Source organism: Onychostoma macrolepis, chromosome 15 (genome assembly GCF_012432095.1).
Source record: "Onychostoma macrolepis isolate SWU-2019 chromosome 15, ASM1243209v1, whole genome shotgun sequence".
Taxonomy (NCBI): domain Eukaryota; kingdom Metazoa; phylum Chordata; class Actinopteri; order Cypriniformes; family Cyprinidae; genus Onychostoma; species Onychostoma macrolepis.
In genome coordinates this window covers 9,789,440-9,807,268 of record NC_081169.1, presented here as the reverse complement: position 1 = coordinate 9,807,268, position 17,829 = coordinate 9,789,440, and the positions used below count along the sequence as shown (strand labels likewise).

At 41.1% G+C, this 17,829-nt stretch overlaps 1 protein-coding gene across 6 annotated transcripts in view; it reads left to right on the top strand.

Moving 5' to 3' along the window:
- dscaml1 (Down syndrome cell adhesion molecule like 1) overlaps positions 1–17,829 on the top strand; it is a 134,446-nt gene that overhangs the window by 78,356 nt on the left and 38,261 nt on the right. For 5 of the 6 annotated variants that reach the window (XM_058745511.1, XM_058745514.1, XM_058745513.1 and 2 more), the window contains exons 4-10: positions 4,317–4,463; positions 4,870–5,148; positions 6,878–7,153; positions 9,183–9,479; positions 13,742–14,017; positions 16,587–16,868; positions 17,693–17,812. In XM_058745511.1, coding sequence (XP_058601494.1) covers positions 4,317–4,463; positions 4,870–5,148; positions 6,878–7,153; positions 9,183–9,479; positions 13,742–14,017; positions 16,587–16,868; positions 17,693–17,812 — 1,677 coding nt within the window. Of the gene's footprint in view, positions 1–4,316; positions 4,464–4,869; positions 5,149–6,877; positions 7,154–9,182; positions 9,480–13,741; positions 14,018–16,586; positions 16,869–17,692; positions 17,813–17,829 lie in introns of those variants that run through there. The other variant, XM_058745516.1, reaches the window with a different exon arrangement.

Below are 17,829 nucleotides of genomic sequence, written 5' to 3'. Positions count from 1 at the left end.
TCTAGACATTTTTCTCGAAGAATTACACCTCATGCATCCAGCATAAGGGCCCATAATGCGTGTAAAAGGTGATTTGTTATAAGACAAGGCCAGGTGAGTGGGAACTCTAGAGTCATCTCTGGATACGCCATATTGCGTCAAGGAAGATTCGGTTGAGGCTTTCTTACAAAACCAGCAGTGCAGTGTATGTTTGAGTGTGACTGTTTCAGTGAAAAAATAGAGCCTTTTTCGCTTCATCTCTCCTTCTCTGTCCCATCACCAAGTGTCTTCCTTCACTTTGTGACATTGTTTTTATCTGTGATCCCTCTCGCTCTCTTAGCTCTCTTGATTTTTGTCAGCTCTCCTTCGTTAACCGTATTCTGCATCGACATGACGTTGAGTCCCACCCGCAGCCAATCAGAGCACCGGCTGGCCTGTCTCTCCGTGTGCCAGGCTCTCGGCGCGTGCCCTCGTAGCCCGTTTGTGGCTTAACGAACAAACGAGCATTAGCATCCCCTCCGTTTACACCCCTCCTCGCCAGCCTTCCCATCATCCCTCCCTCTTTCTCTCGCTCCGTTTTTTGCACATGCCACCGCAGCGCCCCCTAACCCACGTCACGTGAGCGCAGGGGCCCTAGCAACAGCAAGAGAGAGAGGGAAAAGTGGAGCGAGAGAGGGAAAGAGGGAAAGAGGGAGGGGGAAGAGACGCAGAGCATTAATAAGTAATGGGCCGAACAGTTTGAAACCCGGTCCTCGTTAGCATTGCAGCGGCGCCATCATTTGCATGGGAGCTCCTAGAGCAAATTCAACAACAGCTTCAGCCCACACCCCTCTCTTTTTGTTTCTCTCTCCCTCCATCTTCATGTGTCTATCGTTCTGTCATCATGCATTCTCCTTCCAACTGTCTCTTTCTTTTTTTTTTTGTTTGTGATATTTCGGTATTTCTCTTCTCTCATCTCGTGAGCGTCTTCTTCCTCTTTTCCCTTCTGTTGTCGTTCTGTCGTTCTCCGCCCCTTCCTCAGAGTCTCCTGGCAGCCGCACGTTATGAATTTCTTTTTTGTTGTTGTTCTATTTTCCACACTGTTGTGTGTTTCACATTACTGTTCATATCCTCTATTATTCTGTTTCTTTTTTACCTAGAAAATGATGGCAGGAAAATGGCGGCTTTACTTCCGGTAGGGTATTATTTTTAGACCAGATTTTGCACTCACACAGTCCTGTGCTGAGAGAGCGAGAGAGTTTGCCTGCCCTCATGACATCCCGTAACAAAACACACATTCTCGAACATGTATACAAACCTCTTTTCTCTTTATGTGTGTGTGAGTGTGTTTCTCTGGCCTTTGGGAGTCTGTGTAGAGTGAGATGTAACTGGAAGGTTGCCATGCTCCACACATAAATCCAATTCCATATTTTTTTTTCTTCCATCGGTCTGACATGATGCCCCAGGCTGCCCACGCTACACACTCCAGCACTACCACAGAACCGTGTATGTGTGTGGTACACTCAAGCCCTTGTTTTAGACAGACCTTACATGCCCCCCTCTAATCCTCCATGCACACACACACACACACACACACACATACACACACCTCAAGGCGAAGGAAGACTAGACAAGAATTGATCTGCACTCCCAAACAGAACTGATCGCGAGGAGACGTGGGACTAATATGTGCATAGCTCTGTCTGCCTCTCTTTTAATCCATCAATCTCCATTTTTAAACCTGTACACCCAGTGGGTCACTTCTTCTGTGAAGTCAAATGTCTTATGTACAGTCACACACAGACAGGCATGTGCTCTGTTCTGACAAGCAAGGTAATACCCAAATAAAGGACTTTTAAGATGTTGGAACCATGGCTTAGCGGTGCATTTGACTGTGGTGCTCATATGGACAGTATGGGTTTGAATATGACTTGCAACATTTCCCTATGCCATTCCTCCTCCTCATTTTAGTTTATAAGGCCAAAAAAAGAAGTAGCAGACAAAATCATATGTGTTAGCCACTAATTTGTCGAAATGTTAAATGTATTAAAAATTGTTTGACTGCTCTTCAAACAAAGCTATAATTTCGCTTTGATTTACTTATTTAGATTAGAGAAAAGAACAGTGTGAATATTATGCAAAATGTCATCTTTTGTGTTCCTCAGAAGAAATTGATTTGGAACAACATGAGGAAATGATGACAGAATTGCTATCAGTTTAATACTTCACTTCATTTGTGATACAATTTTACAGCTAAGAAAAAAATAAGGCAGAGTGAAAATGAAAAACAGTGAGAGAAAGACAGTGTACCTGGCTGCTGATATTTAATTTACCAGTCTTCACAATGAGAGAGATCCAAGTGACTGCGATTAAACCAAAACTACTCACTGACTACCTCTCTTTTGCTCGCTCTCTCTCCCTCCCTGGTCTCTCACTCCGGGTGAAATGTTGTGACAGCGTTGCGCTGATGTTGTAGGGGGTTAAAGTCACCAAGTGCATATTATCCTGTAAGGCTTAATATGCAGGTTGAAGCGCGAGGGCCGACTCTTAAATTACAGTTTGCCGGGCCTAGCACTCAGCATGACAACAATACCCACACAGACACTGTGTTACGTCTATGCACACACACTTATACACACACGTGTGCTCGTGCTTAGCTGTCATACGAATATTCATTCAGCAATATATTTTTGTGACGCAAATAATCATACATCCATACACACACAGCCAATGCTGTGCGCACATACTTCATTTCATTGTCTTATCACATGGCCATGACATTCACACAGACGCACGCTGAATTTATCTTTGTTTCCAGCCATTGTCTTTGTTTGTCTGTAGCTACTATCTGTGTCTGTGTGTGTGTGTGTGTGAGTGAGCTGCTTGTTATAGTGATGGAGTGTGTGTGTGGGCTGCCGAGTCAAGCCTGTCCTCTCCGCTTTCATAAATCTGCGTTGGATGAAGCTCTCGAGCCATAAAACGCATCGATCGCCATCCTTCACACACACACACACACACACACACACACACACACACACTTTCTTCCCACAGGGTAATCCTGCTTTCTATAGGAACGTTGTTTCTTGTTGAGTAAGTTTTGAATGCACAAGTGTGTCCTAATATACAGGGATAAACAAGACACACGGCAGTCAACTAATGATACCTCAGCATAAATATATAAAGACATCTTCACGTTTTTAATGAGTCACAGTGTGAATATGACTCCAGATGTTGGCCTATAGCTGAAGGTTTGTTGTTAAAGTGTGTTTATATCTGTGTTTGCGTCAGACAGAGTGTGTTTTGTGAGTATTTATATTTCCAGTTCAGTTAGTTTTCTCATAACGGTGCGGTTGGCCCAATCCACATGCCCTGCCTGCCTGGAGAAACTAGGACACACACACACACAGGGACTGACTGACTGTTCTCACACACTGACATACTTTGCTGTTGTTATTGTGTCCAGTGATGTGCAGTTTAGCAGAGCACACACAAACTCTTCTTTTACACTCTAGTCTACACACACCTAAGTCATCCCAAAGGAACATTTTATTGCTTTGAGGTTGCTCTTTTATAGCTCAGGAGACATTTCAGTTGTTTCAATTAAGTATCAACCACATCTTATATGTCTCTGATGATGTTTCTCATGATAAAAACCTGAGAAGACATTTTGCCCCCTAGGAGAAACAATGTAGAAACTGATCTCATCATTCAAATTCAAATAATGTGTATACAATTTCTAAACATGAAAACAAAAACACACAATCAACACATCAAACATCTTATTTGTGAACTTTTAAAGTTTTGTGTGTGTGTGTGTCTCAGAAACATTCACAGCTAAAATTTACTTAATTGAATAATAAGGACTGAGAGTGAAAGAGAAACACTTACTTCTGGCTCCTGGGTGAGTGCTGCATTGTAAAATACGGCCTTCCTGAAAGTACAGATAAATCAGAGTCAGGTCTCGCTGATGTGAAGTGACCGTGACAGTAATATACTGTTACAATAACATACACATCAAATATTAAAACACTCTCTCTTTCTTACTTTGTAATGGATTACTTGCTGTATCCTTCAACAATCTGTGTTAGTTTTTGAATGTGGTGACTCTAAACACATTTCTGAATTATTTATAATTCAGTGGACAAGCAAAAAAACTTCTTCTTTTTTTCTTTTCTTACTTTTGCATTTTTGAAAAAGTCTAATGATGGATTATGTGACTAACTGAACAGAATAACTGATCTGTGGTTGAAGAGTTGCATATGAAGTTGGTACTAAATGGACTTTTAAAAATCGTCTTTTTGTTGGCCACTGAAATACATGTGCATATGTTTATATCACCTCTTCTCCTCTCTCTTCAGGTAATAGGTTTTTCCTGACGTCATATGGGGCCCTCTACATATCTGACGTTCAGAAAGAGGACGCCCTCTCTACCTACCGCTGCATCACCAAGCACAAGTACAGCGGAGAAACCAGGCAGAGCAATGGGGCTCGTCTCTCTGTGCTAGGTGAGTGTGTGGGTTCATATCGGTTTGCTGGGCAGTTGACACATCTTTGTCATATTTGTCAATCCTAATGCAATAAGCATATTCTCATAATTGGACTTGTTACTGTCTTGGATGCACTTCTTTGAAAAAAAGATAGCATTGAAATCCTAATTTATGTAATTTAAGAGAGTGTTCCCTACATTTTAATTGTATATTTTTTCCCTAAAGTCTACTTATGATGTTAGTCAATGGTTCTTACAGAACAAATACCTATAATTTTGTTTAACATGGGCATTTTCTTCCACTTATCTGACCATTAATCGGGCAGTTTTGCTACTGTAGCTTTAAGGCTTATGTATGTAAATGACTATACATTATTGGCAAGAATTGCTTGGTCTTTTTTAAAGAACTTTCTCTCTGTCCTTAGACCCCACTGAAACCCCGCCCTCTGTGATGGACAGTTTCCAGTCAGGAGAAGTACAAGTGGGGCGAAGCATAGAGTTGCCCTGCATCGCCTCCGGTTACCCCAACCCCACCATCCGCTGGTTGAAAGATGGGAGGCCGCTTCCTGCTGACTCCCGCTGGACACGGCGACTAACTGGCCTCACAATCAGCGACCTCCGTCTGGAAGACTCTGGAAACTACATCTGTGAAGTCACCAACAGCTTTGGCTCCAAAGAGGTCACAGGACACCTTAATGTCATCGGTGAGGAGAAAAGAAATAAAGGGCAAAAGGGAAAGAGGGGAGGTACAATAAGAGGGACTGGTGATAGGACAGGAGTAAAGGATGAAAGATGTCACCAATAAACTGCTGGTGAAGGAAAAAGACAAGCTTTTCAAAAGATCCAAGTTACCTTCACCTTGCCATAGATTCAAGCAAGATATGTTCTTTGATCAACGTCCTTGTATTTCCCACATTCATTTGAACTTGGATTTTAAGGTTAGGCATACAGGGCTGTGATTGGACCTTAAACATCACTCTTATGAGCCTGATCTCAGAGTAAGGATTTTGTTCGCTACTTGCAATCTGTTTTCAGGACCAACTAAATAGCTAGGAACATTTCCTACTTGTCTTATCACCCATTTCACTTCATTAAGTAGGATATTGCTGGATCAACATCATTGTGCAGGAACAACATTCCTATTAAACAGTACTTAAGTTAGGTACGGGAAAAGAGCTGGTTGGAGCTTCAACATCTTTCTTTTCAACCTACAGTAAAAGTAGGATTATAACTATGTTTGTTTGACTTTTATGATCTTACAGAACTAACAAAAGGTCCAGGAACATGTCCAACTTCAAAGTCATGGCCACCTAGTCTATTCCCCAAAGCAGAAACCAAAAACTAATGGCAGGTGTCCTTATCCTTGTTCCAAGAGATCAACCTTCCTAGGTTTAGTTCTAACATTGCTTCCAATGAACCTACATAACCTGCATGCAATTTTCAACTAAACCCAAGGGAATTGATTAGCTGGCTCAGGTTTATTGGAGTTGGAACTAAGCTCTGCAGGATGGTTGTTCTTCCTGAACAGGGATGAGGACATTTGCCCCAGGGTTTTGGCTTGTCCTATGGCAGTACCCACCGTTCATAGTACTGTAGAAGCGTTGACCCAATAATTAAAACCTTGAGACCAGTGGATCTGGGTCACTTATAAGGGTTTATGGAGGGAATGGTTGGTCTGTCTCTTATAAAGTCCTGGAATATCCACACCTTTTCATCCAAAGGAGAGGGTCCAGGTCATTTTGGTACATCACCAGGCCGTTGGACCAATCTATTGCCCCAGATCTCCTGTGCAACTGTGTCATAGGGAGAGGGAGATATCAAATGGAGTATACCAGGGAGTGAGTAAGCGAGAAGAACATTTGGGTTTAAGAGATGTTGGCACACTGGTCGGCCTCTGCCACCTTCTTGTTGACTTACAGAGAAAATAATATGAGAAGACAGGAAGACTGTTGTGGCCTCTCCAGTCTGACCCCTGTTCCACCAGAAATGTGTGTGTGTTTTCAAGTAGGCTTGGGGAGGGATCTTAGACCAGTGGGATGGTATTGGCTGGAGTCTTAATATGAAAGGAAGAGGGGAATAGAGGAAGGGGAGGTGGGGTGGACATTTGGACGTTAGCCGGTGGGCACATCACACCGGTGTGCTCACACAGATTCTGACAGAACAGGAGGGGAGGAGGGCACACACGCATACATACCCAGACGCACACACCATCACACACACACAGAGGCCTCCAGCACATAACACCAGCTGCCTTATTGCTCACTGACATTTTCTCTATCTCTCTATCTATCTATCTATCTATCTATCTATCTATCTATCTATCTATCGGTCTGTCTGTCTGTCTGTCTAGACATCATAATTCCAATTTTTAGACAAAACTTTACCCTCAGACCCAAATAATATTTTTCACTCTGACTTTTTATTTCTCCACAGAGCCTCTGAGAGTCACATTATCCCCCAAGAACCTGAAAACAGGCATCAGCAGCACAGTGATTCTGTCTTGTGCCGTTCAGGGCTCTCCCCACTTCACCGTCTCCTGGTTTCGCAACACAGAACCCATCGTGCCTGACCAGCACTTCTCCATCCAGGGAGCCCACAACGAGACTCTGTTCATCACGGCAGCCCAAAAAAGACACTCAGGGGCATATCAGTGCTTCGCCACCCGCAAGGGTCAGACCGCACAGGACTTCTCCATCATACTGCTTGAGGGTGAGTAGAAAGAGTGGATAATGGGATAGCTCTGAAGGTTGTGGTTCTGATTCTAGCTCTGCAGTGTACATTTATTTTTGGACATCAAAGTTCCAAATTTAGATTACTATGACTTTTAAGCAACAGTCCTACACAAGCACTACAATATTTTTTTTCAGTAACAGGTAATTTTGCTGTCCTTAAAGGGTTAGTTCACCCAAAAATGAAAATAAGTCCATGTTTTACTCATCCTCAAGGCATCCTAGATGTATATGACTTTCTTCTTTCAGATGAATCCAGTCGGAGTTATATTAAAAACTGTCTTTGCTCTTCCAAGCTTTATAATGGCACGGGCGGGCATTTTTGTTCAACAGTCCAAAAGTAGTCAAATAAAGCGCATCCCTCCATATTAAAATGTGCCTCACTCGGCTCCAGGGGTTGAACAAAGGCCTCCTGTAGCAAATCAATGTGTTTTTGTAAGAAAAATATCCATATTTAAAACTATATAAAAATAATTATTTCAGTTCGTCTAACTGTCGAACTAACTATCCAATGGATGATGTAGGACGTAGGACGTGGGTGTAGCGCATGTGTCCGTGATTAGTGGCGAACGCGGAAGCGCAACAAAACAAAACACGAATTTGTACTTACGAATTAGAAGTACAAAATGAGCATTTGTAAATAAAAATGTTGGAGGATTTCGATATAAGCCAAGAGGATAATGGTTTTCCTTTGGTAAAGTAAGGAAACTTTGCTTCCTTTGCTCCTGTAAACAAACGTTGGTTTTCACGAGATTCACACACACATGCGCTACGCCTATGTCCGGCTGCATCCGCCAGAAAGGCAGTCTCTCGTGAACACAAAGCTGTTTATATTATTTCATGAGTTCACCTGCCCATTCAGCCCTGCCAGATAATGGTAAACAAACTTGGCTTGCTGTCTGCGAAGGAGGCTCGAAACCAAGCCTCGGCTCGAGCCCTGAGTCAGAACCCCATCCACCCACCCCATGATGGTTGTGGAGGAAAAAAGAGAGGAATTTAGAGGAGGAGAAGGGTGGTGGAGGGATGCTGGAAGAATTGTCGCTGGAACGGACCAATGACTGCTGCTTATATACAGTCGTAGCGGTGATTGACAGCACTGGATAATTAGGCTCCTCCCGAACCTGCGTTTGGGAACGTCATTTTAAATATTCCTTTATTCACCCCCTGGAGCCGTGTGAGGCATGTTTTAATATGGATGGATGCGCTTTATTCTACTATTTGACTTTTGGACTGTTGAACAAAAACACTCGCCCATGCCATTATTAAGCGTGGAAGAGCAAGAACAATATAACTCCGATTGGATTCATCTGAAAAAAGAAAGTCATATACACCTTGGATGCCTTGAGGGTGAGTAAAACATGGGCTAATTTTAATTTTTGGGTGAACTATCCCTTTAATGAATGTGAAACACTGCACGAAGCAACAGCAGAATATATTTGGTGTTTAATATGCTGTACATAAACTATTAGAAATCTTGCAACAAAGCAATTTTCAAAATAATTTCAAAATATATGACTATTAAAATTAGGGCTAACAGAATAAAATAATTGTGCTCTCTTAATTTGTGACAGTTTTAGAAAGCATGATCAAACAAATAATTTGATAAATATTATGTTTTATTTATTTATTTTATTTAGCTGAAATTATCCATGGACCCTCAAACACCCTCCTGCAGGGGTCCCCAGTTCTGGAATAAGTTAACTTGCCTTTTGTGATTTCACAGATTAAATTTATTGCAAGCGATTAAATGAACTTCAGACAAAATATTCAAGAATTCTGTTTATTATTCATTACATTCAACCACACTCAACATTACTTGCTTTTTCCACATCATATCTCATTAGGACACAGTGTCATTCAGAGGCAAGACAACATTAGTGACATAAAATCTACCACTTTGAACTCCTCTTGAAAAACTGAGCTGTTCTTATGAAATAAACATTTCAGCAGTGCACCATTCAAAGATTCTGAAGTCTCCTATCTGTATTCCGCTCTCTTTTTCCTGTCAGACGGCACCCCACGGATTGTCTCCTCTTTCAGTGAGCGCGTAGTAGCCCCGGGCGAGCCCTTCTCTCTCATGTGCGCGGCCAAAGGTGCTCCACCCCCCACCATCACCTGGACGCTGGACGACGAGCCGGTAGCGCGGGACTCGGCGCACCGGGCCAGCCAGTACACGCTCTCCGACGGCTCCACTGTCTCGCACGTCAACGTCACCAACCCCCAGATCCGCGACGGGGGCGTGTACCGCTGCGCCGCACGCAACTCGGCCGGTAGCGCCGAGTACCAAGCGCGCATAAACGTAAGAGGTGCCTGTCTACTTTTCAATCTCAGACATTTAGGGTTATAACCCGCCACCTCCCCGACCCTTGACCCCTGAACTCCTCCACCTCATCTCAAGTCCAGATATCATCGCTTCCTATCAACTCAAGTGTCATTGTGTATGTGCGTGGGTGGGTGTATGTGTGTGGGTGGAGCGTCTTATGTTGTTTGTTCATCACAGTGCTGTCACCTGTGCGTTTTCTCATTCTTTCCACTGTCAGATCATCCGTTTGTGTTCTCGGTATCTTTCCACTTCTCCTGTTTGTCTCTCCATCTGCTGAGTCTTTGTTCCTCTCTTTCACACATACACGGTGTCTCTGTCTCGATGTCGCCGGCTGGCTGGCACACGTGTGGTGTCCTGGCTGTTCTGGGACAGAGTGGAGATCTGGCAGCAGGGAGACGCCATCACGCCAAAGAGAAATGAGACACGTCAACTAAGAAACCAGACTGAGAGGACAGAACACAAGTTGAAACAGTAGAAAAGAGTAGAAATGAGAGAAAAAAAATAAATAAACTGAAAGTAAAATCTCAGAGAGGAAGAGAAAGGTGAGGAAAAACTCAAAAGTAGAGGAAAGGAGAGAAGTGGAGCAGAGACAAGAGAAGAGGACACAAACAGAGAAGCAGCTCAGAGTGGACTAACACGAAATGTGACAGCTCATTTTTATGTGTAGTTTAGAAGTGTTATATATTAGAAGATAGAAAATTAGAAGACACCACAATAAAAGGCCAGTGGGAAAAACAGCATTTAAAGTAGCAATGAAATGGAGGGAACTTTAGATTTTTTCTTCTGTATTATGATATATTGTGATTTCTTAATTTTTTTCTCTAGAATTCTGTATGGATTATTGAAAAAGTATGTAGACCAGGGACTTGATTTTATTTTGTCATTGTTAGGATTTTGATATGTGACCATTTTACTCAAAATGAATGAAAACATGTAGTCAGTTGTGGTTGGATAAGCGGACTAAATGATGTTGAGAAGTCTGGTATACATCACTAGAGAGAAGTCTGTTGTTTTCCTCGAAAATCAAGTTATGACGTTATTATCAAATTATGTAATTTTTGGGGACGAATACATTTACAAGGTAGATACTGTAGGTTGAATTTCATGCCAATGTTACAGTAAATACTATAAATGGGAATTCCAAGAAAAACAGTGGCAAATAGACTCCATGATTTTTCAATCTTTAGATTAGCAATGAGTAATGATTATTTCGCAAAGTGGAATTCAAAGTTTTGCTCATGGATACCTAGATAACTTGCTACTAAGTGCCTCAAAAGACTGATACTTTTTGGTACATTTGAAAGGGAGTAACAGTCTGACCTTGACTATCTTTTATATATCTGATTCCACTTACCTGACAAACATTGACAATTCCAGTAATAATTTCATCCACAGAATCACTTTATCTATCAACCCGATACCTTATATACAAAGACTTCCAGTCAGACAGATAAATTCCGGTGCATCATTACTCTCGAAGTCGCATTCAGTCAGTCAATCAGATTAAGTTTGCAAGATCGAGACATTTTTGTGCATATTATGCATCAGACGGTCAGTGAACGGACTGTGGGCGGTCCATGGGCGTGTCGTTTGAGCCTCAGACTAAGAGTGATATTGAGTCGTGTTGACAGGCCTGTTGAATTCACCCTCTCTTCCTCTCTATCGCTATCTGAAATGTTCAGTTATGACATATCTGTCTGCTTTAAGGAGACATGCCAGAACAATCATTGCAGTGAGAATGAGACCCTGTGCCAGGGAGCCGAATGATACCAACGCTCATGGACACACTCATAGAGTCTTAAAACACTACTGTCTGACTAATACACTCTGACCACAGTACGCTCATGAAAACCGACAGCATTGACTTTCACACACACCCTATCCATATCACGCACACGCATTTATTCTTGAGATGATCGTTTCGCGACACAATATTTAACAAACACAGACACCCGTGAGCAATCAGGCCCCATTCTTCCTGTGAACAGCACAATAGCGGTGCTCAGTTCCTGTCTGGATCCTTATCTAAGTTCATACATTCATATATTATGTTTGAGAACAAAAGAAAAATAGAGAAATAGAAAGACAGCCAGAGAATAACTGTGAAGAAGAGAGAAGAGGGATACTGTGCGACAGTCTTCTTGAATAATACATCAGGGTTGACTTGTCAGAGCGGTGACTTCAAAGCACAACGCACGCTGAGCTGAGAGAAAGGGAGAGAGAGCAACAGAAGAAAAGAGAGAGATACGAGGATGAGGAGTGGGCTGTTAGAGCGGATGAGAATATTTGTGAATATTCTCTGAAAATCTACATATGCCCCATCGACGATTTATAAACCGATCCGCCCTCCATTTTGAGGCAAACAAAATGCCCTTCTACAGTACGTCTTCTCGTTCTTCTGGTTCCTCTGTTTTTTTACTCCTAAGCCACCTTGTCTCAATTCAGACTCTTTCTGTTTCTTTTTGTTCTGCATCTTCAGGCATTGGCCATTCAAATCTTCACTGTGTCCCACCATCCATTTGTTCGTACACCCCTCCATCCTCGTGTGTGATCTGAAAGCAGAGTCCTGAAGAAGTCAGCCCTCTCTTTTTGCCAAAACAAAGAAAACAAAACAAAACAAAACAAACACAAATCGGTCATTACTAACCTTTTCAAATTCGGCAATGACTGGTTATGCTAGAAAGAACCAGATGCTGGTAGCATATGCTAATCACATTAAAGGGCATTCGCACTGACAACGATTTGCAGCAACAGAGCAAGTTGCAGTCATAGTTGGTGAGGTTACTAGAGACCAAAATTTGCGACACATCTGAGCAAACTTTATACAATTCCACAGCGGCTACCGGACAGTGGCGCTCACATTAGCAGGAATGCATACTAGCAATCAAAACAAACCTAAGATTCAACTGAATTCAAATCAAGTTTATTTGTATAGTGCACTTCATATAGTGCATATCATTTCAGAGCAGCTTTACATGAGATGCAAGTCTCTAATTTGTTTTGAGAGGTGACTGTGTCAAAGCAATGTCCATATGGCAGAAATGTACATTTCTGTGACCTTAAACAATGGTATGGATTGTAGCATGATATAAGACTAGTTCTAGAAGTACACTAGAGCTAAACCATTTGGGGTCTTATAAGTAAGTATCAATTCTTTGTAATCGATACAGAACTTATTAGGTAGCCAGTGTAGAGACTGTTAAATTGGGGTGGTATAATCATATTTTCTTGACCTGGTAAGAACTCTAGCAGCTGCATTTTAGTAGTGCATTACAATAGTCCAGTCTAGAGGTCATGAATGCATGAACTAGATTCTCTGCATAATATGTTTCGCCGACTTAAGTTGGTTGAAGCTGGTTTAGCTGATCTCGTAGCCTAGCTAACCTGGTGTTTACCTGTTTTAGCTGGACGTAAAAGCTAAAAAGTGTCCCAAAGCCAAGAAAATAGACCAGCCTGACCTGACAAGCTATATTTATTTATTTATTTAGTTTCAGTAGGGCAGTACAGCGAGTTGATGAGCTCTAACGATTAATGCACTGTCAGTGTGAACGCCACCTTGCACTTTACATAAGCAGCACAACATTATAGCCATTATTGTTAAAAGCTATTCAGTAGCTGTTAGCATTTAGCTATTCAACCATAACTCTTTGATTTAGCATGGCACAGGTTCGCTGAAGTAATTCAAAGGCCTCTGCTCTCGCAGTCCTCAATCCTTTAAATGTGTGTTTTGGGACGTTGCTATGAAATGTGATGTTGTATTTTTACTCTGCTTACACAAACACATTAGGTTAGTATTTTAATGTTAAGATTACACCACACATCGCATTACTATTAAATGCATTAACTTGGCGTATTAAGCTAACAGTACAGAATCACACCTCATTCATTGCTGAAATTATATAAAGGCATGGTTCGTTTCTACGATATGTGCCTATGTGTCAAGCTATGATGAAGGATACAGTACAAGACACATTGAAACAGTAGATGCACACACCTATTACACCAGATTCTCTGCTGTGAAGACCAAGAGCATTCTAACCCCCTCCTTCCCATCCACCACACGCTCTTCTCCTTTCTTCTGCCCACATTTCTCCCTTCTTTACCCCAAATACCTGTGCAAAACCTGGTCTCCCATCTCCCTCTCTTTCACCCTTTTCTACCTGGCACATTCTCCCTCTTTGTTTTGTCTTCCTACGTTTTCCCCCCTCTCTCTCTTTCTTTCTCTTTCTTTTCTCTCTCTTGCAGGTCCTCCCAGTATCCGGGCCATGCGGAATATCACAGCTGTGGCCGGTCGCAACACTTTCATTAACTGTCGTGTGATTGGCTACCCCTATTACTCCATCAAGTGGTTTAAAGACGGGACAACGCCATTGCCAGACAACCATCGTCAGGTGGTGTATGAGAACGGCACTCTGAAGTTGAGCGATGTGCAGAAGGGTGCGGATGAGGGGGCGTATCTGTGCAGCGTGCTCATCCAACCCCAGCTCTCCATTAGCCAGACTGTCTATGTCACAGTCAAAGGTTAGTTATTACTCCTAATGATTTTGGGGATGTTTATGGCCCCTTGAAAAAGCCACAAGCAGGCACAAGTCACAAGATAAACCAAAAAAAGAAAAAAATGCCCTCTACATTTGATTTGGGGCTGTTTATACACAGGTTTCTAAACAGAAAAAAATTTGATATTTAAAATACCTAAAATTAGTGTTAATTCATCATTTTGGATTTAGCATGAAATCCTTTATACCAAGTGAGAAATAGAATCATCAAATATATGTGATCCTGGACGACAAAACCAGTCTTAAGTGTAAATTTTTCGAAACTGAGATGTATACATCATATTTGGCTGAGATACAACTATTTGAATATCTGGAATCTGAGGGTGCAAAAAAATCTAAATACTGAGAAAAACGCCTTTAAAGTTTTGATACATTTACGGTAAGAAATTTACAAAATATCTTCATGGAACATGATCTTTACTTAATATCCTAATAATTTTTGACATAAAAGAAAAATCAATAATTTTGACCCATACAATGTATTTTTGGCTATTGCTACAAATATAGCCCAGCGACTCAAGACTGGTTTTGTGCTCCAGGGTCACATTTACATTTAAATATTTAGCAGACGCTTTTTTTATCCAAAGCGACTTACATTGCATTCAAGTTACAGTTTTTACATTTTATCAGCTATTGCTTTCCCTGGGAATCGAACCCATTATCTTGGCGTTGCTAGCGCCATGCTCTACTTTTTGAGCTACAGGAAAGCTGTACATATGTTACTTACTTATTTATTGGTTGGTTGGTATGTCAATTAGGGTATTTCAATTTAAAAAAATTAAAATAATAATAATAATATATATATATATATATATAATATTATTATTATTATTTTATTTATTTATTTATTTTTTTCAGAGAATACATACAATTAACACCAGTCTTGTAAACCGTTTTTACAAAAATATGATTCATTGATATCAGTTAGTCACACTGGATTTATTGTGAAATTTTTGTGAACATTTTCTCATGAATTTATTTTTCATCAGACATGGGTGTAGTCTTTGTGTGAAATATTGTGTTTGCATACTGGATATTTTTATGCATAGTTTAGTCACAGTGGCTATATCTAAAGCAATTAAACAATGTCTTTCATGCTAAGTCTGAAATATCCAGGTTACTATATCCATTTTTATTGTTTTATTTATTTCCATTAAGGTACAGTGTTATTGTAGTATTGAGATAGAGCATTGTATTTTTATTCATATAATATGTATTATATATTTTATTTTCTCATTTTAATTTTAGTTGAATTTTTCGAATTGTTCTAAACCCAGCTGCCTTTGTTAAATGTCTACATATTTTTTATTTATTTATTTATTATTATTATTTATCAAGTGAAACCAAATTTAAAAAAAATGAATAAATAAAAAATAAATAAAATAAAAACTTTCAGTTGTAGTTAACTATAATAACCTTGGTAACTTAGGTCCTTTTTTTTTTTTTTTTAATTGTTCATATGCCAAACAGTTACTTAAGGCATCCACATCAAATGAAAAAAAAAAAATCAACAATAGGCTTGAATCAAATTGTTTTAGTGTGAAAATTGCAAATACTTTATTTTTTAATGTCATTTAGTAACATTGGATTTGGTGTGAAGAGGCCACCCTGAGAGGATTTTTGGACTTGAGCCTAGTCAGCAGGGTATCTTGATTTTATGGAGGATTTCCAAAAACAAAACAACCCTCCATTTGAGGTTTGGTATTTCTTGAAAACATGCTGCTTTAATAATAAAAGAAAAAAGATGCCCACTGCTTAATTTAAAAAATTTCTTCTGAAAAGAAAAGCGTAGTAGTTTATTGTGGCAGAGTGGGTGTGTTTTGGTAAATGAAGTGTATGTTGCCTTCAAACAAGTGTATATTTAAGCTGTAGGCGGGTGGTGAAGGTTGAGGATGGTCTTTCCCCTCCGCTGGCACAAAGACCCTGAGAGAAAGCACACCACTAATAGCCTCTGATTAACAGGATTACAGGCCTTCTGCAGCACTACAACCATTCATCAATTACCCAGTGTACTTAGCATGTGTATGTGTGTGGGGGTGTTATTTTCAGTATGTTAAATGTAAATGAAAGGGAGGTCGCTCTGATGTTGGGTTTTGAATCTTCACTTCACCATGTGTGTCCATACAAGGGGCTACAGCTCCTGGTACAAAGACAGCAAGGTCTAGTGTGTGCGTTTGCATGAATGCGTGTGTGTATGTGTGTACCGGTACAACAGAACACTGACTCCAGTGTGAAGTCAGTATAGTGTGCTGCTTGTCTTGTCATGTCTCTGATTTAATTAGCTGAATTTTAACGAGCCCCAGATTAAATCCCCCAGATGTCTCCGATGGAGCCCCCCACCTCTGTTTCCATGGCAATGCCATTATTCCCCATGCCAATTGGGCTCTAATTAGAGCAGCTATTATGGGCTGGAGGGGTGGGATGTGTGAGCGTGTATGCGCGTGTGCATTTTTGGAGGGTGACGGGGGTCAGTACAACATTGGAGATCATGAAGCGTTTGATACTGAAGATATCTTGCTTTTTTCCTCCATCAGTTCCTCCCCTCATCCAGCCCTTTGACTTCCCTCCCACCTCCATCGGTAAGCTGATGTACATAGCTTGCGTGGTGTCCTCCGGAGACATGCCAATCCGGATCACCTGGAGGAAGGACGGGCAGGAGATCGTGTCAGGAACATCAGGAGTCACCATCGAAACCAAGGAGTTCATGAGCTCCCTTCAGATCTCCAAAGTTTCATTGGAGCACAATGGAAACTACACCTGTATTGCCAGCAATGATGCAGCAACTGTCAGTTCAGAGAGACAACTCATAGTAACAGGTGAGCAAGAGAGTGAGGGTTATATGGCAATGGAGTATGGGATTCTCAGCATGGTTTCACCAATTAGAACCATTTCTGGACCAGATCGCACCTGAGGAACTTTTTCATAGTTCCTAGAACTATTGGCAGAAGTACCCGCTTTTTTGGTGTGTTCACACCGCAGGAACTAGTTAAGTATTTAGTTCTAGGAACTCCGTTTGGGGGGAAAAAATAAGCCCTACTTCAGAGTAGGGTCTAAAAGAGTTCTATAGGAACTATCAGTGACATAAGTGTATGCTGATTGGCCAAATGCATACAAAACACTGGCTACCCAGAATTTTTAAAAAGCTGTGTAAAAATATCTACTCCACGAACATGAAAAACAGCGATAACAGCATTTAGCTACCTGTCGTCTGCAGTGTTGTGTTCTTTTCTCAGCCTCAGTGATATGTAACACTAGAAGTTGTCATAGGAGATTTAGTCAGGTTTTCGTGCTCTTTAATCATGTAAATAGTGTGTTTACATTCCATCTCTGTTATCACGAAACCCACTGCAAAAACAGCTCTGATCATGGACTCCTCCATTCACCAGTTGTTGATGTTTGTAAATGCTGCAAATAAAACATCACTGTTGGCCGCTTCAGAGTTCCAGCTGCTGGTGTGAATGCAACCAGGAAAACGGCCCGAGGGGGAAATTGTGAACTATGCGGTGCAAAAGTCCCTATTTGCTTAGTTTAGGGTTGGGGTTAAGATTAGGCATTGGGTTAGGACCAACAAAATGTCCTACTTGGCAAACCACTTTATTGGTATCTCCTCTTCTGAAACTGTGTATGTTCTTTGTTGTAGTTCCCCCAGGTTTTCGGGTTCAACCCAATAACCAAGATGGGATCTACGGCAAGTCAGAAGTTCTGAACTGCTCTGTGGAAGGGTACCCTCCTCCCAAAGTTGTCTGGAAGCATGCCAAAGGTAATATATTTTGTCAT